The sequence below is a fragment of the Bacillus rossius genome, assembly GCF_032445375.1.
Source record: "Bacillus rossius redtenbacheri isolate Brsri chromosome 9 unlocalized genomic scaffold, Brsri_v3 Brsri_v3_scf9_2, whole genome shotgun sequence".
Taxonomy (NCBI): Eukaryota; Metazoa; Arthropoda; class Insecta; order Phasmatodea; family Bacillidae; genus Bacillus; species Bacillus rossius.
The window spans coordinates 862,188-887,134 of NW_026962013.1; the positions used below are offsets into that span (position 1 = coordinate 862,188).

At 43.7% G+C, this 24,947-nt stretch overlaps 1 protein-coding gene across 1 annotated transcript; it reads left to right on the forward strand.

The window, feature by feature from the left end:
- The first annotated feature begins 2,241 nt into the window (after positions 1-2,241).
- LOC134542819 (D-beta-hydroxybutyrate dehydrogenase, mitochondrial) lies at positions 2,242-19,251 on the forward strand. The gene is made up of 8 exons (XM_063387366.1): positions 2,242-2,522; positions 8,170-8,371; positions 9,370-9,453; positions 15,553-15,718; positions 16,525-16,677; positions 17,405-17,572; positions 17,655-17,794; positions 18,452-19,251. The coding sequence occupies exons 2-8, from the start codon at positions 8,171-8,173 to the stop codon at positions 18,605-18,607; spliced, it is 1,068 nt and encodes a 355-aa protein (XP_063243436.1). The 5' UTR covers positions 2,242-2,522; position 8,170; the 3' UTR covers positions 18,608-19,251.
- Positions 19,252-24,947: the final 5,696 nt, after the last annotated feature.

Sequence of the window (24,947 nt, forward strand, 5' to 3'; positions counted from 1 at the left end):
TCCCCAACGCTGTTATGATCGGGGCATCAAGTGGTTACCAAGTTGAAGTTATTAAAGCTACTACAGTAAAGTAATGTTTGTGCAGTACCTGTGTAACAAGTGGTGCACACATATGTAAGGGATCGTCCATTAATCACGTGAGGCTCGAAAGGGGGGGGGGGGGGGGGGGAGGGTGTCGGGAAAAATCACGAAATATCACTAGGGTGTAGAGATATATCACGTGTATTTATTTTTTCGTGCAATTTCTACTAAACCGAAAAGCGACGCGTGACCTAACTCGCCGTAGCCAGGCAACAATATCCCCGCCCGCCGCAACATGAACCACCCGGCTCGGCTTGCCAGTCGCCAGTAAGACTGTGATTTTGGCGCCGAATACATGTGTAAATCACAATTAAGCCTTTCCTTTATTATTTTTATGCCAGTGATAATAAACCTGCAACCTTAATGTGTGTCTGGACATTTTTATCACTGCTTAATTTTCCAGAATTAAGTTAGATCATACCTATATTTAAAGATAATATTCTGAAATTTTTAAAAATATTTCGTACCAAAAAAATACACGTGATTTATTTGGAGGGGGGGGGGGGGGGGGTTAGTCTAAACCTCACCACAAATCACTAGGGGGGAGGGGGGGCTAAAAATTTGCTAAGAAAACATCACGTGATTAATGGACGACCCCTAAGCTGTAGCACTGTATTTGTGGTCTTAATCCAGATTCCAGTTTGTTTTAAATTGAAAGGAGTTTAGCCTGATAGTCGTACAGCTGAAAGTGCTGCGTTCTTTTGGAAAACATGGCTTATGCCTCAAACTGATAAGTAGGAACTATGTAACTTATTAAATGTAACATAGGTACGAAAATGTACAGTTTATTAAATGAAAGCATGGATACCTACTTAGAAACACCACATGTAAACAAATTTTGATTGATCATATCAGTTTGACATTTCAACTGGCTAATTAAATACTGCAGAAGACTATAACTTTATCAGTCTACTTCATTAATCCGTGGTGGCCAGTATGTTGGTCTAGGCAGGAAACAATTGTAACACGGGAGAGTTGCTTCACATTTAAATGTATACAGTCAAATTCAAAGATGACCGTCATCCAATAACACTCTGGACTTGAGATCATTACAGACGAATGAGAAGCAAATATTGTTTAAAATTTAATTAACTGTCTATGGTTTTCACCAACATCCATATACATTTTCATTATTTGTTAATTATCACATTTAACTCAATATATTTCAACCAGTGCAACATTAATACCCATATTTTTCAAGCAGTGCAACTTTAATACCCATACTGTTATTGGGACTCAAACCCAGAAACTCTCACTCTGGAAGCCAACTTGCATCTAACTATGCTATTGCCTGCTATGAGGAGTACAGTTAGACTAAGCGACAGTAACAGGAGTAACTTGAGAAAAATGTTTAATATTGTAAACTTTGCAAGTTAGCCTGCATATAATGAACTTTACGGTATACCTAGTATCAGAGCCACTTATTTTTTCAGTTTATAGTGAATTTAGTTTAGGATGGTATAATGTATCAATGTGCATTTGCAGCTCTTTTCTCTTTGTAAAAATGTTAGCTTAGATAAAGAAAAGTGCTTTAAATGGTATTACATCATTATACAGTAGGCTCATCACACAAATATGAAGTTGTCATAATTTTTTACCTTGCCTCAAAAGTCAAAGAAAACTATATATATAAAAAACCTAATTTTGAAGTCTCAAGTTTGAAAGAAAAAGAATATGTTAGCAAATGATGAAACATTTTTCCCGATGTAACTTCAGTAAGTTATTCTATCATTACTTCAGAATATCAATTCATTATAACTAAAATCCCTTAAAATTATTATTTTAATTTTAGTTATGGTTACTGTTTTCGTATCGTGAATTGTCTGATTAGAGTTGTTTCCAATGTTATGATTGTAAAGCGTCGGCGCCATTTTTAACACTGGTGCACAGAGCGCTCGTCTGCGGGAAGCCTACGATTCACTCGTCCTTCTGGACATACCCGAATACTCGCGTTGGCAAGCCTTCTTTCAACAGACGAGAGAGCCAAACTCCCGATCGTGCATCTTCGGTTTTTTTTGGTTCATCGTAAATACATTTGCAACTCATGATAACTAATGGTCAATTAGGTTAGGTTAGCTACATTATAAATACTTCAAAACATTGTGGACGGTTGATTTGGTTAGGATAGCTACATTAAAGATACTGTGAAATCATGTAAACGGTTTCCCCATAAATAAATACACCTGTTGTGGTACGAAAAAAAAAGAAAAAAAAGAAGCGAGCGTGAACTTCGAGGAACTTCGGGTTTGGCTCTCTCGTCTGTGGAAAAGAAGGCTTGCCAACGTGAGTATTCGGGTGTGTCCAGAAGGACGAGTGAATCGTAGGCTTCCCCTCGTCTGCGCGTCGCGGCGAACAAGCGAACTAGACGTCGAAGAGGAGGCACAAAGGCGGGACGTGCACGAACCAGATCGCAGGCGTAACAGTTCCACTCCCTTCAACAGGCAAGTGTGCAGTTAGCGAACTAACATGTACAGTACCTCAGCTCCTTACAGATTTGATGTATTTTACTTTACATAATCGCTAATTGAGTAGTAATTTTCATAAGAAGGTTCACCTGGTTTTTAAGTAAACTGTTGTTATTACAAATGTACATGTAGATTGGGGAGAAGGTAGGGGAGAACTTTTATCCCTCGAAGTAAACTCCACCACTCCACCAACTAAAAGTGTTGCTCCAAAAAATATTTTGTTATCTATCACCGTCTAAAACAATTGTCCAGTGGTTGATTTAAACAAAACAATCATGGGGGACTTGTCGAATTGCCATTTTTGTACCCTAAAATTTCCAAGAACAATATTTTAGGATTGTTTTGCACGTATTTTGTTTTAAGAGTATGCTACAGTTCATTTTATTTTCATAAGATTTTGTTACCGTCTTTGTAAAAAAACGATTCAAATTGTGCCAATGCCAGTTTTCTTTTTATGTAATATAAATGTATAAGACAGTATAAGTTCACCCCCGCTAATGTGAGTTCACTTTCGAAAGTATCTTTGGTTTGAATGTGGTAGTATAACATATAAGTTTGACTGATTCATTTTCCAGTTGAGTCGTCAGATGAAGGAAGCTCGCCGATTGCGTCTTCGCTTGCATTCGCCAGTGGGCAACCGGCCTGCGGCAACTATTTATAAGCCCACCTCCTACGAGCATGAATATAAATAATTCTAGTTGAATGAGCGCTTCAACCCGGCATGCAGAGCCTCCCACTGTATCCAGGCTGACGGATTTCTTAATGCACCGTGTATCTAAATGGCGTCACGTCTTGCGTCATTACTGGCGTAGCGTTTATTTATAGGAATAGGAATATTTCACATCCAGGATTTTGAAACCGTTCCAAAATATGTCGGCGAGCTTAGAAGGTGGACTAAGTATACCTGTTGCCGTAGGCACTCATCCATGTTACATGATGCAGAGGATATTCCAAATCCTAAAGAGTCGACGACGACGGCCATTGTATCTAGTAGATTGCCGAGCCGAACTTGAATAAACTAGTTTTGTAAACTGTAACTTATTTAGTTTATAATTTCAGATAACATAGCATTCAAACAAAGTTACTACCATAGCTTAAAAAAGATAGCGTGTGAAATCGTATTTTTGTGATTAGTTTCTTCCCCGCGTCAAACCAACTTCATCCGTTATATGTTTTGTTTCCGTTTGATTTTACATTTGTTACACATGCATAGTGATATAAAACGCGCATAAGCATTATTTAAGAAGATGGTAACGTCCTCGCCCTTTGCCAGAAGGCTTTTTGTTAGTGAAGGACCTCGCTGAGACTCTTCGGTCGGTCACTCGGCGACTCAGGTCCCTGGCAGCGAGTCTGTCACAGTCGCCGTCACAGTCGCTGTCACAGTCACAGTCGCCGTCACAGTCGCTGTCACAGTCGCTGTCACAGTCACAGTCGCTGTCACAGTCACCGTCACAGTCACAGTCACTGTCACAGTCACCGTCACAGTTGCCGTCACTGTCGCCGTCACAGTCGCTGTCACCGTCACCGTCACAGTCGCTGTCACAGTCACAGTCGCTGTCACAGTCGCTGTCACAGTCACCGTCACAGTCACAGTCACTGTCACAGTCACCGTCACAGTTGCCGTCACTGTCGCCGTCACAGTCGCTGTCACAGTCACAGTCACAGTCGCTGTCACTGTCACCGTCACAGTCGCCGTCACAGTCGCTGTCACTGTCACAGTCACCGCCACAGTCGCCGTCACAGTCACTGTCACAGTCACTGTCGCCGTCACAGTCGCTGTCACTGTCACAGTCACCGTCACAGTCGGTGGTTATCGGCCACGCTGAAGGCAGGCGGTGCAACATGGCTTCCACACGTGTGTGTGCGTGGCACAATAACTAATAACTGCAACAATGTTCGCTTTCATGCATGCGTTGTACGTACAAGTGTATCTGAACTGACCATCAAACTTATGCTGCAGGTTCAAAATGTAAATTAATTTGGAAACATATACCTTTCTACGACATATGGTCTAAAGTGCTTCTCAAAACTATTAATTGGCTTTGAAATTGTAGATGAACCATTATTTTTTGATAATAATAAATAAACTATTTATTATAAAATGCCAAACGTTTGGTTAATGACTAATGAATGGAGTCCTAGAAGTACTGCCGAAGTAAAATTATTTTTACTCATAAATTTTTATGACGCTGAGGAATAATGTTGTTTCTAAGGCTGATTATTTATCTAAATTTAAAAAGTAACGGGATAAAGGTCGCAGTTCTTTCGAGAAAAACTAGTATAAAATCTAAAACGAAATACTTTGATTCCTGGCAGGTATGCAAGACTCACAACACTCAAATAAAACAGCTGCCTAAAATCAGGGATAGATTGTTAAGTTTTGTACTCGCCAATGAAGGTACTTCCAAAATAATAATAATAATAATAATAATAATAATAATAATAATAATAATAATAATAATAATAATATAACTAACTAATAATTTAACTGAAACAATTACAGATATAACTTAAATCACATAAACACGAATGCTAAAGAAACCAAACGTTTTAATTTAGGCCCTTACAATCTGAAGATTTCTTATGAAATAGAGAAGTCGGAAAGCGCGTTCAATAACTGCCCGCACTTACATAAAATTAAACACAACTACTTTTTCCGGCGGTAAATGCGACATCCTGTTTCCAGCGGCTGTGTTGTGGCCCGGTGACTTCCACAATTAGTAAGCATTCCTCACACTTAACGTGCTAATATTATGATCTTGGGTGCCGAAAGTAAAACTCCTTTGATTAAAAAGTTATATTTTATTAGAAAATATTTCCTCACAAATAATAGTGTGACCACTTTGTTTTTTGCATTCATGTTTATGACCTTTAAGTTACATCTGTAGCTGTTTTAGTTTTATTACTTCTTCAATGTTTTCTTCGAATCACCTCCATTGTCATGCATATCACTAACGATCAGTGCCCTTGATTTTCAGCAGTTTTTAAACTAAGTGATGTGAGAGTAACGCATCTGCCGGCGTCGAAGTATTTCGTTCTTAATAATTGTATACTTACTAGTTTTTCTCGAAAACAATAGGAAAGGGATAGAACAATAAGGCAACATTAGACGTTGCTTTTGGCATTTAGATTAACAATCGGCGTTTAAACACCACATCGTTCGTCCTCGTCAGAAAAATGTATTAGTAATGATAGTGTTGTTCTGAATTATTACACTGAATAATTTTACTACACTGACAAGTTTGAAGTGCTTATGCAACTTTGTTCAAATAGATATTACCAGACGCTTGATGTGTCTTCACGAATAGTTTATTTCTTACTAGCTACTGCCAGGTATTATGCATCTTTCAATTTTCTTTTAATTTTTCTGAAGTAGCTACACATATACAAAGCATCTCTTTCTATCGCTATGTATAAATTTATATATATATATATATATATATATATATATATATATATATACATACATACATCTATATCTCTCTACATCACACTCTCTTTATATATCTCTAGGTATCTATGTTTCTATATATCAATCCATCTTCCTATGTACATCTCTCTACAGCTCTCTATATATCTCTATCTCTCTATGCCTCTCTTTGTATCGGTATCTCTCTATGTCTATATCTTCCTATCTATATCTTTGCAAAATAGAAGACAAACACACAATATATACCTATCTAAATTATATATATTTCTGTCAGAGGTGTGACATATGTAGGCCTATATAAAACACGCCCGTATTACAATGCAACGTTGTGTAAAAAATTTGAAAGCAATCGGTGAAGACTTTCGGAGATTTAAGATGTTGAACGAAATAACATTTACATTTTTATTCATACGAATATATTTTGTAAAAACGACTGTTGCAGTTGCGACTTGAAAGGTGGTGCAGCTGTTCAGACCACATTTCAGCATGTTCTGCCCTGAACCAGCCCTGTGTTGCTACACCTCGGCCGCAGTCCAGGGAGGGCGCGGCAGTCACGCCCGCGAATAGCGCGGCGCCCGGCTCCAGTAAACACGCTATAAATACCGACCACTAGTTCTGGAACACCTCGGGCGTGTCCCAGGCCTCACCACTCCGTGGGTAGGGGGGGGGGGCGGGCCAGTGCAGTGCAGTGCAGTGCAGTGCAGTGTAGTCGATGCCACCGGAGGTTCATAGTGGCGTGGGCGACTATCGATCAGAGTAATGTTTGTTTACTATGCTTCATTAACAATAGTACCTACACTTTCTGTTCACTTATAGTCATGAATAAATTAATAAGAATTGTTCATCGTGCGATTACACTTGCAAGTAGGGTCTGGCTCGACTAACGCCCCCCACACACTTGGCGCGCCAAGACGCTCTCTCGCACAGCTGGTCATCTTCCTGCGCCCGTGACTGCGCAGTCTCCATCGTCTTTGTCTTCACTGAAGTCCTAAATCATTTCGCATCGGTTCCACGATTGGCCCCGACAGAGTGCGTTTTGAGTTACTTCGTAAATCTCTCGTCACCCGACCACGATGCATGGTCCAGGCTCCACGTAATTCAGGCTTTCTAATTTAGACCGCACAGGGCCAACCGTGACCGAAACATCCCTGTTTTAATTCGCCCGAGGACCTCTGCGGCTACTCGTGTTTCAGGTACTCTCCGCCCGGACATGTTAATTATTGTGTTAATCGTTACACCTCTGAGAGCCCGGAATTCGGTGGTTAGTGAGATGTATTTGAGATAAGGGATTGGGATGTAGTGTGACAACTTCCACGTTCAGAGATTAGCTTTTAGTTCTTATGATCAGGGCTTACGTAGTGCAAAAGTTACTCCTTGACAGACTCCGTACTGGACCCTCTGGAACCTCCTCACTGGATCTCCGCAGCTCTGCCTGTGAACACTGTCGTGGTCCTCGGTCTGGGACTAGTCGCTGGACAGTGTCTTGTAGAGTGGCTGTAAGGCCCCACACGGAGACAGCACCCTGTACGAGGGCCATATGCTAGCTGTTTCGGGGAACACTCATTCCGCCATCAGCATAGCGTCTTGAGTGGCTGAGAGCTCGGGCAGTTTCTGCTGAGTATCGAGCCACGTGGCCATGAAACCACCTGAGTGCAGTCTCGTGTAAAAGCACAAGCTAACTCCCCGCTTGTTGACGCTTGTTGACGCTTGTTGCACCACTGAGGGAGTCAGGATCACACCAGCACATGTTTGTACAGTGTGTTGTGATGATGAAGTGGCGGGGCTGGCTCCAGGCCTCAAGGATCCCAGGGCAAGTTTCAGATCAGGACAGGCCTGCACTTCTCAGAACCATCGCCAAGTGACAGTCCAAGAAAGGTTATCAGCAGCCCTGCAATTCAATATGTTCCGTCGCAACAAGCATCTATCTGTATGCACAAATTTATGGCGCATTCTGGCGCATTCTGGCGCGCAACAATACAAACTAACTGGTTGGGTTTTGTGGCATAAAAGACTGGAAAAATTTTTGTGGTTCAACTCTTACCAAGAATGTTGTGGTGTCAAGGAAACTTTGTTGCTGAAATAAATAGAAAGGGTTTTGTTGTAGCGTTGTAGGCACAACATAAGCGGTAGAGATCAGATAGAAAGCAGCGTGCAGTGGGCAGTGCTGTGACGAGGTCTCGTGACCTGCTGCAGCATGGTGGCCGGGAGGCAGGAGGAGGTGCCCTGGGACCTGTTCGACCGCTGTCTGCTGCCCGTCGTGTTCTCGCACGCCGCGGCCGTCATCATCTCGTCCGTGCTGAACCTGCTGTCTGTGTCTCGGGCCTCCACCTTCGCTGTGTTCCTGTGGCTGCTGGTCGCCGTGCTGGCAGCGGTCTTCTTCTACCACAACCTCAAGGTCAGCTCGTGGAGCCCGCCACAGCGCAGAGAGGGTCGTCCAGAGAAACCAAAGGCCCCCTCCCTATTATTTACCATGCAATTTTTCAAAACCCAAAATTACAAAAATTAAAAATTTTAAGACTTTAAATGTTATTGTGGCCATAACAATTAATGTTACCGGTGCATATTGCATTTCTTTTAAGGTTTCCCATGAATTCTTTTAATTATATAATTTAATTTTTGTCCTATCGGATTATATATACAACCGGAGCCCCCATATACCCCTCACACTTTGGCATGGTGACAGGGTTCACATGAGATGACACCAAGCACAGCAGTGCCCCAAGCGGACCACGAACCCAGGACCATTGCCCCCTGGCTGCTGGGCCGGCCCAGCGCCAGTGAGCTCAGCCAACCAGGCATCACTGTTTGTGAGCACCGAGTCGGTAGTTGGCTGTTCAGAGCCCACCAGAGGCAGTCAGGATATGTGGAGGAGATAAAACCACCTCCTTTCAGATGCAACTAGTAATGGATAGTTACATTTCTGCAGTAATAAAATAGAAGAAGAAAAACATTTATGTATCAACACAGCTGGCCACCCTCTCTGCAGCATGGACTTAAAATTTTAACACAATTCGAGAATGTAGTGTGGGCCAGGCCTTATTCAACTGCGTTCCTCGGAATGGACTGGCTGGGACTAACAGTGGGCGGAGTCCTGTGCACATCCCGGTTACACATTGACTGTCATTAACATCATCATTGCTTCTTCTATACTTAGCTACCGTTCATATCCATAGCTCATTGTGCAAAAACATTGTCGACACATACTTTAAAATAAGTGCAGCACTCGCAGAAAAGAAAGCAGTGCACAAGGATGTGGTAAACCATTCTTGCACCCTCCCCCCTCCTCCTGCCGTCGCCTGCTACACCTCCCAGAGCACGACCCAACACTGCCAGATGTTTGCCCCGCACAGTGCTAGCGGCAGGCAGCAGGGTGAGGCCTGCGGGGTGTTGCAGGTGACGGTGGCCGGCAAGGCGCTGCTCATCACGGGCTGCGAGTCCCCGCTGGGCTACACTGCGGCCCGGCACCTGGACGAGCTGGTGAGTGGACGTCAGAGCCGCGGTGGACGAGTGGGATCAGTACAAATGTATAACTGTATCCGGCTAACATCTAATATTACCGGTACTCTCAGAATTCTATTTGGTAGATTTCAAAGAAATATTTTCTATTGTACCCATTACCATGGTGCGACTTTAGGAAAATTTTTGTTTAGGTTTTCATTTAATGGTCCATAGACCCCAAAAACATCTTTAACTAAAAATGTGTGTATATATGTATGTGTGTATGTATATGTATGTGTGTATAATTTTTTTGAAACAATATGTCACAATTTTTCAAAAATTACTTCCAAAGTGATATATATATATATATATATATATATATATATATATATATATATATATATATATAATCTAGTGTTGGAAAATCTCGGTCGTTCAAAAATGGGCAATATCTGACCAAAGGGGAATAAATGTGTGAGGTTTTATTTGAAAAACAGATAAATCACTCTTATCTCCCATACTATGGAAAATATCACATCCATTTGAATGTATTGTAACTCATTGGAGTTGACGTCGTCCGGGCCTGCGGCCCCTTTGAGCCCGATATGACACCGCCCAACCACCGTTTCAGTTCAAACCTCCCGCTCGTGCGTGCGTGTGTGCGTGTGTGTCTAGCCCGGCAAGAGGGCGCTTAGCTGCAGTGCGCCGCACCCCTAATTTGCTACGTTTTAATATTATTTGTAAACCCTTTTTGTTTTCATTCGTCTTTGCCCCAGTGTTGTGCAATTTACTTGTGTTTTCTGTAATTTAAATAGGTTACCTTAAATAACTATAGACGTTGCCCGGGCGGACCCGAACAGGCACGGACTTGGACGAGGATAGGAATGCTTTTATATGAATTATCATTAAATAAGTAAATAGTAACAAACTTTCCATTGTCAGTAATTTTTATATATTTTTAATGTTTATCTGTAATTTACTCAACTTTCGCCGGGGCACGGAGTCGTAGAATACAGTAACGGTAATTGTGTTGGCGCGAAGGGCGCCATGTTGCCACCTGCGAGCGATGAGCTCACCCCAGTCCATCTTCATCACTGACCGAGAGCAGACGCGCCAGCACCCCGGGGACCTCAACCTTTGTTCATCACTGACCAAGTAATTTCTGTATCGTTAATTCTTTTTAAATCGCTTTCGTTCGTCATCCTCGGGGCAGCTCTCGGTCAGCGGGCTGTTTAATTAATTAATTGTCTCAGTCGAGTTTTTTTTCATCACCGTGTAATAAGTATACTTTGCAGCATGGCCACGTGTGTGGACCATGCCCTCACCTAAACCGATTCGTGCCTCAGGCTTTTTAACCGTGTAATGTGTAACGTGTAACGGGCGTGTAGAGAGACGTGTTAGTGAAATTAAATCTGGAGAATAAATATAAAGTGAGTACTTATTTAATCACGTGGTGAGTGAGTCTAGGAGTGTGGCGTGCCCGACGCCTAGAGCGGGCCAGGTCTGGGTAGCTAGGATAGAAAGGGCTGGTAACTCGTCCCCACTTGGGCTACGTCACGCCCTGAGTGAGAGACTCCGCCGGGTCCACGTGCCCTTCCACGTGGTGGCGCCCATAGTTAACATCTCGAAATCACCGGCAATGCGCGATCAGCCCTCAAATGGCGCCCAAGAGCGTGGGGCGAGTTACATCTTCCGCGAAAACCAGACCTGTACGAGCGTGTGAGATAGGCGGTTGTTACGCGGAGCGCGCGGAACTAAAGTTCGCGCTGGAACTATTGTTCGCGCGGAGCGCATAGCGGGACTCTGGCGCGCCAGCCACGTGATCAGCCAAGCGCACGCTTCCAGGAATCCGCGCACAAACAACGGACTCCGAGCGCAGTAAGTAACACAGTGCTGATGTGTTCGTGAGGACTGTTCGTGTGCAGAGTACCATGTGCGTAGATATGTATCCGTATCCGGACGAGTGTATCGGGTGTTACTTTCCCCGCCCGAGTTGGGACTTGCATGGCAGGACCGCCGCCGGATACGAGTGTGGCTACTGTACGGAGTACCGCATACACGGCGTGACGAAATGTGGAGCTAGGTCGTGTCCCGGAGGTAGTAGCGAGGGATACCGCTGCCAGGAATGTGCCGGCCTGTGGCATCGTGGCTGTATCGGCGAACGTGAATGGACCGTACTGCGCAAGTTTTTTACCTTCACGTGCGCACGGTGCACTGCCTACCTAGCCACCCAGGCGCAGTACGAGGCAGAGACGCTGGAAAATCCTCCACGACACGCCTCGACGCTTCCCGAAACGCCGACGCCGCTCACGCCGACACCGACTCCGGTCACGCCGACACCACTCACGCCGAAAAAGACGCCGCTCACGCCGACGCCAACCACGCCGAAAACGACTCCGCTCACGCCGACGCCAACCACGCCGGAAAAGACGCTGCTCGACTCGCCGACGCAGCCCGTTGCCGGAACGTCACCGCCGCACCAAGCCGACTCCTCACGCACGACGCCGACCCCAGCACCACGAAGGTACGTCCTGACGTCACCCGCACCGCCACGTGTTACGTTACCGACGCCTACCGCTCTGACAAAGACGCCCGTCGTCCTGACGCCCACGCCCGTCGTCCCGACGCCGACGGCCGCCGTCCCGACGCCCGCCGTGCCGACGCTCATCGACTTGACGTCTCCCGACACAAGTCCGATCCCGCCGCCGCCTGCCACACTGCGTTTCGCCGACCTGACGCCACTCATCCCGACTATGATGACGCTTGACTCGCCGAAGCCAACCGAGCGACGCCCGACAACGACCGTCCCACCGCAGTCTGCCACGCCGTCCAGCACCCGCCTCGTGTCGGAGACACCTCCCGACGCCGGAATGACCTCGCCACCGCACCGAACCGCCGTCCCGACGCCACCAAGGTCATTTCCGGCGAAACCCGCATCGTCTCCGCCACACGACTCGCCACGGACGCCTCCAGACTCGACGCCGACGCTTCGTGTCACCTTGTCGCCACCACCTGGCTTCGACGTCATCCGGCCGTCGTCACCGCTACCAGAGTGCGCAGTCGCAAACAGGACGCTTTGCGACACGATGTCCAGGGCCATGACGCCGAGACGCCTGAGCGCCGCCCCGCCGCCTGGATTTGCTCCTCTGTGCCCGCCTGGCTTCGAGGCACAGACGGATGAACCGGACCGAAAGAGACGGACGCGCGCGACGCCGACGCTGACGCCGCCTACATGCCCACCTGACACGACGCCAGAATCGACCGAGGCGCCACGACGCCCGATTCCGACGCCGATCGCCGCAGTACCGGAACACCGGTCAAGTGCCCTGCCGCACGAGACGCCACCCAAATGTCGCAAGTTGGCAACATTGGGACGCCGCACCGTGAAGAGTCGCCTGAGCTCCCTACATCCGCCTGTCGCGATGCAGGTCGACGCCACGACGCCGGGACGCCCGACCGTCCCACCGCCGAACGTGACCGTCACCCGGACTTCGACACCTGTCACCCGTCTGTCACGACGGGCCGCGAAGCGCCCGCCTGTCGGCGAGGCTGAGCCGGGTCGTGCCGAGCGCCGCCCGCGCTTGCTGCCCGCCTGCCACGAGCCGCCTGACCTTGGCCGCCGCCGCCCCTGCCGGCCGGCGCCCTGGCCACCGCCACGCTATCACACGCAGCAGCCGCCGCAGCCGCAGCTGACGCAGATTTGGGGCTCGGGACAACTGGTGGGTCACCACCCACAAGGTTAGTCAGCCAGCGCCCATTCTGTCCGTGTGTATCGTCCTCCATAGTGTAAATATTGCTCAACTGTCATTTTGTAAACATTGCTCGCCGCCATCATGTAAACATTGCTCGCCCTTCCATCGTGTAAACATTGCTTGTCCGTCCGTCATGTCAACATTGCCACCTGCCCGCACAAACATAAACATCAACAGTGCCACGTGGGAGTGCGCGACGTAAACACCACAGGCAACGCCCCCCAACCATCTGTCAAACGGCGCTGTCATATCGGCCTACTTTCGGAGGGGGCAATTGACGTCGTCCGGGCCTGCGGCCCCTTTGAGCCCGATATGACACCGCCCAACCACCGTTTCAGTTCAAACCTCCCGCTCGTGCGTGCGTGTGTGCGTGTGTGTCTAGCCCGGCAAGAGGGCGCTTAGCTGCAGTGCGCCGCACCCCTAATTTGCTACGTTTTAATATTATTTGTAAACCCTTTTTGTTTTCATTCGTCTTTGCCCCAGTGTTGTGCAATTTACTTGTGTTTTCTGTAATTTAAATAGGTTACCTTAAATAACTATAGACGTTGCCCGGGCGGACCCGAACAGGCACGGACTTGGACGAGGATAGGAATGCTTTTATATGAATTATCATTAAATAAGTAAATAGTAACAAACTTTCCATTGTCAGTAATTTTTATATATTTTTAATGTTTATCTGTAATTTACTCAACTTTCGCCGGGGCACGGAGTCGTAGAATACAGTAACGGTAATTGTGTTGGCGCGAAGGGCGCCATGTTGCCACCTGCGAGCGATGAGCTCACCCCAGTCCATCTTCATCACTGACCGAGAGCAGACGCGCCAGCACCCCGGGGACCTCAACCTTTGTTCATCACTGACCAAGTAATTTCTGTATCGTTAATTCTTTTTAAATCGCTTTCGTTCGTCATCCTCGGGGCAGCTCTCGGTCAGCGGGCTGTTTAATTAATTAATTGTCTCAGTCGAGTTTTTTTTCATCACCGTGTAATAAGTATACTTTGCAGCATGGCCACGTGTGTGGACCATGCCCTCACCTAAACCGATTCGTGCCTCAGGCTTTTTAACCGTGTAATGTGTAACGTGTAACGGGCGTGTAGAGAGACGTGTTAGTGAAATTAAATCTGGAGAATAAATATAAAGTGAGTACTTATTTAATCACGTGGTGAGTGAGTCTAGGAGTGTGGCGTGCCCGACGCCTAGAGCGGGCCAGGTCTGGGTAGCTAGGATAGAAAGGGCTGGTAACTCGTCCCCACTTGGGCTACGTCACGCCCTGAGTGAGAGACTCCGCCGGGTCCACGTGCCCTTCCACGTGGTGGCGCCCATAGTTAACATCTCGAAATCACCGGCAATGCGCGATCAGCCCTCAGAGTAATGCCAAAACTGTTTGAATAATTTTTGTTACGACCGACCATAACTGCAAGGGGTTTAAAAAATAAGGGTCATTGCTGCAAGGGGAAGAAATAATAAGGTAGAAAGACAAAATATTATTACTTTTTTAAATAAATATTTTTATAATTTATTGTAACATGCCTAAATTTTTTTATCAAAAACCTTTGGCTGAAACAATTTTTTTATTTTTTTAAAACTATTCTCGTAAAAAACAGGGGTTGAAATAAAAAAAAAAATTAAAGCTTCTGAGTATCAAGTTTGTCTGAATTTACTAATAACCATCTTAATGTTACCTTAAACCAAAGACCAGAAAAAAATTTATACAACAACATGCAAGGGATGAAAAATAGTGTTTAAAGATAAAAAATTATTGCATAAAAACCTTAGTAGGCATAATATGAAATTTGTTAAGACATTCAATGCTGGTTGCATTATGTTAAAAACATTCAAAATATTTTTGGTGCATGGAATTCGAGGAAAAGTTAAATCAATTTATTTAAAGATTGGCGGAAATATAGGATTTTATGTATGCTACATTAAGTTCTTAAAATGTTCCAGATGTTAATATTTCCAGAAGAAGTAGGTAGTTTGAAATCTAGCTACGCCTGTAGGGAAAGGGATTTTTATATTTTGAGCAATTGCTAATTAGTTAATAGAAAATGCTGCTCTAACAGTTGTAAACTTCACTGTTAAAAAAAATTATATTTTTAATTTTTTGCACGGCTGCTACTTTCATTGTGAGACAAAATTTACAAATAATTAACCCATTTAAACGATCAAACCATTTACGGAAAAGTTAATTTTAGCGATAAAACCAACAAAAAGTATGTAAAAACCAAATATTGTACTTACATTTTCACAATAATAATAAAATATGATTGACCGTTGAAAGAACAAACTCCTCGTCACTGCCAGCGCAACAACACCTGCAGCACTGTAGCAATGCCCCAGAGTGAGGAGTGCACCTGCCCTGAGTCCCGGGGCCGCTGCGTGGCGCAGGGCTTCACGGTGTTCGCGGGCTTCGCGGCGCTGGGGGACCGGTCCCGGCGCCTCAAGGAGGCGGCGTCGGGGCGCCTGCACGTGCTGCAGCTAGACGTGTCCCGGGAAAGCGACGTGCAGGCCGCGCTCCAGTACGTGCTCGCCCACCTGCCGCCCGGTGCCGCGGGTACGTGAAGTTCTTGCCGCCCTTGCCTCTACAATTCTCATGGCCCAGATTAGTTTTACAATACAACAATTCCGTTGAAATTGCACGTAAAATAATAACTAATTTAAACGCAGAGGCCGATTACTGGTTGTGGTGGGGGGTCAACTAGCTGTTTTACTCAAAAGTATGGAAGTTTGCTACACGGATTCACGGAACGTACAATGACAAGGGAGAGGGGAAAGACATAGGCAAAATTTGTTGCAGACTTCTATCTGTAAAACATCAGAAAACAGAAATCCTCTCATTCAGAAATCTTTTTGATTTCTACGAGATAGCAAAGAAAAAAAAAAAAATTGGTCCCCAAATTTGCCGCCCTAGGCTCAAGCCTACTCAGCCTGCTGGTAAATCCGCCACTGTAACATTATTTTAATTTACTATAGTATTTATTGCATAACCTTGTTCAATGTGAACTTATCACCTTGAACCCGTTCTTAGCTGCATCCCATGCATGGTGTAACTGCCTGCTACATATAATATTGCTTTAGGTACAGACCATTTACAATGGTTTCTAGTTAATCGTCAGTTGAATAACAGTCGTTATCTTGGGAAGTGGTGGTCAGTAGTTGAAGCCAGAGGTCCCGGGTATTATACACTCGTGGACAGTTTCCTTCCTGGGCCCAGAAGGCTAGCTTGTCCGGTGACATGGTGTCATATACCGGCAGTGATTGGTGTACAACAGACCCTCTGGACTGACGATGCCACACACCTGTGAGTGTTCCAACACTACGACATTCAAGTGAATATCTATAGTAAACATGACTGTGCAGGCTTGTGGGCCGTGGTGAACAACGCCTCGTGGAGCCCCTTCGGCGAGGTGGAGTGGGTGCCCTTCAGCGTGTACCGGCGAGCCGTGGACGTGAACCTGCTCGGCGTGGTGCGCGTGTCGCAGGCCTTCCTGCCGCTGCTGCGCCGGACCAAGGGTTCGTGTGCCGCCCGCTGCCCGCGTCGGGGCGGGGGGGGGGGGGGGGGGTCCGTTTGATTTTAAAAGTGCAAAATAGTGCTTTTTAAGCAGTTTTTGTATCTAACCATTGGATACATCGATGTTAAAATTATTATTGTTTCCTTAAGATAAAATTTGATGAGTGAAGAAATTACAAATAAAGTTGGGCAGAATAATATTATAAAATAAAAATATCACGGTCTAGTAAGTTGGGGGGACAGTCCCCTCCACCCAAAAAGTTCAGGGGGACACGTCCTCCCTGTTCCCCCCGGTTCCTACGCCCTTGGACCTTCGCGGTATTGCTAAATGCTCACAGAGATATATTTTACAACATGCTGTTGCATTATAGCAGTTATTAGGCTAATTTGAAATTATGGTAATGGTAATCTGAACAGGTCTCTGCACCAATTAGTTTGAATAAGGGACCCTACTGTGATTGCACAAAAACATTCCAATGTCAGAAAGAAAAAAAATTATTTTTTTTCACGTAATTTTAACCATTACTTTTTGGTACAATCATTACGTTAAATAAATAACATTCATTGAATTAAATGATTAAAAATATTATAATTTGTCACTGTGGCTAATATTGCGGTTGAGGTCGCATGTCGGAGCTACGTGGAGGCTCGACTTGCTGCTCAGTGTTGTCGCGGTCCACCAGAACTGTAGTTCCTGAGCGGGAGGACTAGCACTAGCGCTGGTTGCAGGGCGCGTCATCAACATGGCCAGCATCCAGGGGCGCATCCCCTCGCCCTTCAAGTCGGCGCACTGCCTGGTGAAGGCGGCCGTGGAGGCCTTCAGCGAGTGTCTGCGGCTGGAGATGCGGCGGTGGGGGGTGGACGTCATCATCGTGGAGCCGGGCAACTGCACCAGCTGTGAGTCCCCGCTGCTCCGCTGCTCCGTGCCGTGTGCTGCCCGGCCTCGGGTCACACGCACAGTCCGTGCCTGTCTGCGCAGGGTCGGGCGTGTCCGACGAGGAGGTGCTGAGCCAGGCGCGCGACATGTGGCGCGCCATGAGCGACGAGCTGAGAGCCGAGTACGGCGAGGACTGCTTCGAGCAGCAGGTGCTGCGGCTGAGACACGCCGTCCGGTCCCAGGTCAGTCAACTATTAACAATTCTTAGTCACTTATTACTCCTCAGTTTTACCATTCTGTAAACATGTGATTTGAACCATTTATAAACTAGTGAGTTAGAAACAAAGAGAAATCTTGTTCAATTAATGTCTGCAGTAATTGTGTTGATATCTCATTTTTGCAATGAGCTAAAATTATGGTCTCAACAGTTTTGATTTAATGATGTTTGATTAAAAGGGGAGGCTTCACTTTCAGTATCTGAGAGGGGAATGTAAAGGGGAGGGGGGAATCATCACCGCCGCTGATGAGACACGACCACGTGGGCAGGACTTCCATCATCGAGTCCTCGTGAGAGATCTCCAGCAACACTTCCAACATGAATGGAGTCATCTTACATCTCGCATTATCCGAGAATGGCTTAGAGCTGCTAATGCAAGAGTAATATGTTGTAAGATATCCCAGGAAATCTTACACAAGTGAAACTGTACAGGCTGTATCATTTTGTGAAAGGTTTATCACATTAGATTTGAATTGAATAATTTAAAAGACTTCCAACTACTCAAGTATAATGTAAAAAGAACTTCAATGTCATCTTAAATGTATTTATTTTAGCCTCCTCGACATGCTGGTAGACAGGGAGTTGTAGAGCGTTACGCCGCAGCGACGCACGGCTGTTCCAGACGAGCGACTGCTCGGCCGTGCTGAGCTCCCTGACTGACGCGGCCAGCCGCACGTTCCCCATGCCGCGCTACACGCCCGTCACCTGGAGCGAGAAGCTGCAGGCCCTGGTCGCCACGCACCTGCCGCGCTCCGTCTACGACGTGCTCTACACGTAGCCGGTGGAGCTCGCGTGAGGTGGGCATAACCCACACTCATGGCCTCCAGCATTGGTGACAGGCCATCAACACAACCACACTCGCCCCTAGTCTGCAGAGCGCCCTTCTAGCGAGCTCGCTTCACACAGCCATGGCAGCTTCCCACGTCGCTGCGCTGCCTGCCGTCCCGCAACCAACCTGTAATCACTTCTGTGCTTCACAGAGATACATGGAAAATGTACTTTACGTTCTTCCAACTGATAGCTTTCATTAATCTAGCATTTGTTTAAAATGTGGCACGCTTCATGCTCGGAAATAGCGTCGTACTAGTGCATGCCTTATATCTAGACTGCTACTTGATGCGACCGTGAAAAGTCAACATTTACTCTTTGATTGTACTCAACTGATTAAAACGCAAGTTATCTTAGCAAAATAATAAATGTATTCTGCGAATATACATTAGGAACTGGATCTTAGTGGCATGCTTCTAATAAGCAACAGGTTTCAAACGCTGTGTGACCAAAAATGTAATAATTTTACATTGCTTTGTGAGATGCGAAGTTATGAATCACATGTACCTGTGTCATGTCTTTGAATGTTACTTCAGTGTAAAATGTGTGCTAAAAAGGAATCATGAAATAAATAAAGTAATGTGGGCCCCCCCAGGCTTGTTATGCATTGATTGAGTCAGGATCGCTTGAACGTGCTGTTGGGTGCACGCCAGCAAGAGAAAACTTCCTGGCCACATCCTCAGATCAGTCACCACACTAAAAATGATTATGGTGCAAGCAATGAAGCTATTGCATGGTCCTTTAAGCCATTCATATTTACACAAAAAAAAGTTTATCCTCATAATAAAGATTGCAGGCTTTCGCACTGCCATTGTCTGAAGTTTCTGATATCACAGACACTTTGGTCGATGTTGCAGCCATCATCAGGGAGCAGGGACCTACTGCGGTTATCGCAAATTCTCCTGCCTTTTAGTGCTCTCGCTTGAGAGGGGAGTGTTTCCCGATTGGCTGTAGCCGTGGGCCAATCAGAGCCTTTCTTTCTTCTGGTTGGTTCGTTGGTTTGGCCAATCGGAGCTGGGCTTCTGTGTTTGGCTGGAAGTGCTGGCCAATCAGTGGCCTCTTCTCTTCTGGTTGGCTGGGCTGTTTGGCCAACCAGAGGCGACCTGTCTGTTGGATGCAGAGCTAGGTTTTAAGGATTTATAAAGAGTGGGTCCCATATTCTGCTTAATTTTTATCTATTCTCTATTTATGTTTGATGGGTGTTGTAATAGTTCTACTGATTCTTCAGTGTATCTTTTTTTGTATTTTGGAATGTTGGGATGTTGTTCCAAGGATGATTTTGAATAAGAAGCTTATTGACATGGAGGATGTTGGTGATCTGCTGCAGGATTCATCAGCAAGGTCTCCCCCTCCCCTCATCACCCTGCTAGGACTCCTCTCTCTCTCTCTCACATAGGGACAAGAGCAGCAACACCGGGAACCATGTCAATGCAACTACTACTACTGCGAGATTAATCAGCATTTTCAATCAAAACTTAACTCATCACAAAACCTTAATATTTTATATATTATATTCAATGAAAGTAATGTATTCAGCATGAAGGTTTTTAAAAAAAATTTTGTACTAAGTAGATTGAATTTTTTTTACTCTTTTTTTGTTCTTACAACTGTTATTACGTTATTAATAACTCATTTTTACATTAAGACTTTGACACATTGTTCATACAAGTACTTGCAAATTTATTTTTGTTCTGACTGCATTATCTATCAGTCAAAATTACACTGTTTTGGTGAAATAAGTTATCATAAAACATTTGTATGTCAAATGCGATAGATAATATGCTATATTTACGAGTTAACTGAATTCATAAAAAATAAACACAATAACAGAAATCTCCTGTTTTATAAACAAAATTGGCCTAAAACTAATAACCATAAAATCTCGTCTCTACTGATACGTCACAACTGTCAAGGCCTAGATTCTCGTCCGAGAATGAGCGAAACAAAGGAAGAACTTTAAAAATCTCTACCCTCACAAATGCTACCCAAACTTGGACTGCGTTTAGAAGGCTGTGGTCTTCACGCCTGAGACCAAGTGGCCTCACGGCTTCTTGAAAGTACTTTATTTTTAAATTCAAATATTCAAAATCGAAAACCCCAACAGGGTACAATCGTGTCAGTTGTATGCCAGAAAAAAAATGTTAAGGATTTAAGGCAGAGTATCATAGAGTAAAAGAAAGCCACCAATTTTTTTTGCACATTTATTTTCTGCCTGAATATTTACCTACTTGAAAAATACAGAATACAGATAGATACAGACATCCTAAAAGTAAGACTTGAAATGGATATTTCATACCACATGAAATGTGATTTTTTTTTAGGAAAAATGTCCAAGAATTTTTGAGCGATACGAATAGACTACATACTGGAAGGTATCTCTGAAATACAGGCGAACTACAAGTATAATTACTGGCAAATGCTAACAGTAAATGTGCTTTAAATTTAACAATAAAAAAATTAATTTGTATACAAACATTATTTCACATATACTGGAAGTGTCCTTTAGAGATTACAAACATAGCAATTGTAACTATTACAATAAACCAGTTTTTATTATTAAAAAAAAAACTTTTAAGTTAATGTTTGTTAAATTCATGAGCAAAGCACACTGTTTCATATCATGCATATGCCCTTCAGTTTTTTTTAAAAAGGATGTAAACATTGTTAATATTCAGTCATGTATGGCTTTTGAATAGAGTTGTAATTTTTATCAATATAAAACTCCTATGGGGGAAAAAACTATGACAAGCATACCATTATAATATTTGGCACATTCCAACCTGAGTGTCTATAAATGTTACTGATTTACCAAAAGACACTTCCAGCAAAATTATTTGTACTATTTGTAACAAATACTTGATCAAACATGTCAATATAAATATATCTTCTGATTTGCAAAGCAATTAACGTGTATATGTAACAACACATGGGTCGCTTATCACCGTAAGGTACATTCCCAAAGCACAGCTGACACAGCGTAGGTACAGGCACTGCCATTCGTGGATCAGAACTGCCAACAAACACCGACAACTATTTACAAAAGAAAAACTTGAGTTCAAGTTGAGTTGTTATTTGGAATGTTAGAAAATTACTTAAGAGTCATCTGACATCTCACTGATAAGGGATGCTGAGATAAGGATGGAATATTGACGGAATGGATGGGGGGGTGTAGGAAACAGAAGCAGCATGAGAAAACCCAATAACATGGGACTTATCCCAAACAACAATACAGCCATCATGTACATTCATTACATGACCATGAATTATGACATTTTGATTGTAACGCTCATGTAAATAACTCGCATCACAGCATCCCACGACCCTACGCTGTGTCAATACAGTGCAATTGTCGCTACAAATAGTAAATTTTTTCCAAAATGAAAATGGAGTATACGAACGCTCTTCTACCAATATGCATAACAAATACATAATCAGATACAAAATTCAATGTAAGGCACATTAAAAATAATCATTGTTTGAATTTATCATTAAAAAATTAAAATATTTAATTTTACGTGTAAACTTGTTTTAAGCATTTTTTTACGTTATGCATTTATTTTCATGCTAAATAAGATATTTTGAAAAATTTTAATTTACTAATGACTTTTAAAATATATACTTTAAATGTGTGACGAATTCACAACGTTAAATGAGCAACTTCTGAAATTTTCAATCTCAATATCACAACCACACAAAAAAAATGTACAACAACTTTATTTACAACATACAACGAAAACAAAGGTTAGAGGACAGTCCAGCTATTCAACATGAGCTGCAAGAGTTAACAACACAACAACAACACAGCCCACACACGCCACACACGCGGAGACTCTTGAGGAATCACGCACTCTGACAGCTTGTGCCCATCCCGAGTGAGTCTGTATTCAATAAAGTTTTTTTTAAATATTATTATCATACCCATTACTCTCAATATTAAATGTGTGTAGGTTTCATGGCAATCAAACTGCAATCACGACCGGACTGCAGACTGAACAGAACCTGAACAGTCGCAGTTTCTCCAGACAGACAAGCTGCGAGCCCAAGGCTTGTTTGTACGCTCTGTTCTGAACACAACCGAGCACCTACCGGAACTGAATTACACATGATGGAGAACTTCCGCAGACACGGTGTTATGCATTCAACTTCAAAACTGTCATTTGATTTTATGTCTATTTGCAGTACCACCAATTTAAGGTGTCCTAAAATACAATACCAAAATTATAACATGACAGTGGTTACAATACAACACTAGCTACAAGACAACCTTGTCTGCAACGGGACCGCAAGTGGCTGATCACCTCGACTGAAGGTGAGTAATGAAGACCTTGGCTATCAGATGATTCTAGACGTAAGTAAAAGTCCCAATTTTACACTTTTACGAGGATGTCATGCCCGGTCCAGTGCACAGGTCCCATTATTTTAACAAAAAAAAATACAAAACACTCATGAAAAGCCTATGATAACATCTGTTTAGATGGTTCTAGTTTTCCACTGTTAAAAAAAAACACCTTGGAAAGGGAAACAAAATGTGAGGACACTAGCATTCCAACATGAGGAGTTTGTTGACAGAGATTCGGGGCTCGGGACCACATGGCCCGACGACAGAGCTTCAGGATTAAAAGAAACGGCAGACAAAAAAAAAAGACACAATGAGAAAATTGCAACTTGGCTACATGAGGTTACAGAGAGATTATCTTTGGTGGGCTACAGTAATGTAGTCAGACATGCTTCATACACAGAAGCAGCAGGGATTGTGTTGACAAGTACCTAATCTCTGTTAATGCAAGCTTGCAGATGTGTGACCACTTATATCTTTCATACAAACTTGATATGTTTGTTTCATGTATTTAACAGTTTATATATATACATAATGTATATGATCTGTTTCAATGAAATAAAACAAATGACATAAGAACAGAGTATTAAAAACTATCAAATAAAAACAATATTATAAAATGTTCAGCTTTCTTCACTCAAGTACAATAATTACTTAATTTTCTGTGTGTAATCATTGGAGTTCTAAAAGTCTACTATTCTTGGAGATTTCGAGGTGACTAATTTCCTTTTAAAAAAATTATGAGGAAAACTTGCTTGTAAGAATGATACACTGGTTACAACGGCCCTGTCTGATCAGCCAGCCTTCGCAGCTTGTAAGATGTGAAATGTTTAACACAGTATTTACCAAGAGTAGTTATACATATTTGTTTCATGCACATTCGTTTATAAACTAGCTCAGAAGGTATAAGTTTCCTGATTGACACAATCAATCTATAAATACATGATGCCGGTCTTTCTGCACGACACAAAGTGAGTTGGACTAAGCAGTTTTTCAAAATGAGACATCAGCACTGGGTGACGTGAGTATGCACGTTGTAACACTGTGTAACAGCCTTTGCAGCTGCATAAGGGGAAAAACCGCTACAAATTTCTCACGAGGTTGGTAACTTTCACAAGCCCTATTTAATTGACACGAGAAAAACAGGTACTTACCTGAAGGTACCAACAACTTTCATACAATCTGAATCACTAATATTAAGTGCAGAGAACTGGTGCTTATACACATATCCAAACATATTAAGTGCAGGTACTTTACAAGAACTATACAGTAGGTGAGTGAAAGGATATTGGTATCGAGTTGAGACCCACAAAACTACACAACGTACGTGAGTGCAAAATGCCAAAGTCAAAATATGAAATACAGTAATTACTACTAAAAGCAGGCATGTAATATGAACAGCTCACTATAAAAGCCAGATCAATCTAAGAAGTATTGAATAAATGGCACTCCTAAATATTCAAGTACATATATATGCCTATTTAATTAGAATGGCAAAATAAAAATGAAGTCCATTGAAACATGTTAAAATATGAAAATTACCCATGTGACAAATTGTACAGTCAACAGCTTTGCAAAATAACAACTCTGGGTCTACTGTCGACAATACTCGAGACATGTCGGCTGTAGGGACCTTCCTCCGAGCAACATTAAAAGACGGAACACTCACATGAAAGATTATCGGAGATGTTGTATCATTGGATACTAAGTTCGAAGTTTGGCAAGAGGTCCCAGAATATTAGTCACATTACATCACAACAAGGATAGTTTCAACACAGTATATTTTGTTTTAATAGTTGTTAGTCACACTTTTAAGACGGCTGCAACAACACAAGCTGAAACATCAAGTACACACTGATTTTCACCAGGGACGTAAGTAACTAGACTAGTTTCCACATGGAGCAAGAACTCATATAAGAACACCCCCCCCCCCCCCACCCATTTTTTTTCCTTC

What these genes read in the sequence shown, in the direction of transcription:
- LOC134542819 (XM_063387366.1), top strand. Translation starts at nt 8,171, where the DNA reads ATGGTGGCCGGGAGGCAGGAGGAGGTGCCCTGGGACCTGTTCGACCGC. An exon ending in CCCGGCACCTGGACGAGCTG is followed by an intron (nt 9,454 to 15,552) that starts GTGAGTGGACGT and finishes TGCGTGGCGCAG; the next exon opens with GGCTTCACGGTGTTCGCGGG. An exon ending in CCTGCCGCCCGGTGCCGCGG is followed by an intron (nt 15,719 to 16,524) that starts GTACGTGAAGTT and finishes ATGACTGTGCAG; the next exon opens with GCTTGTGGGCCGTGGTGAAC.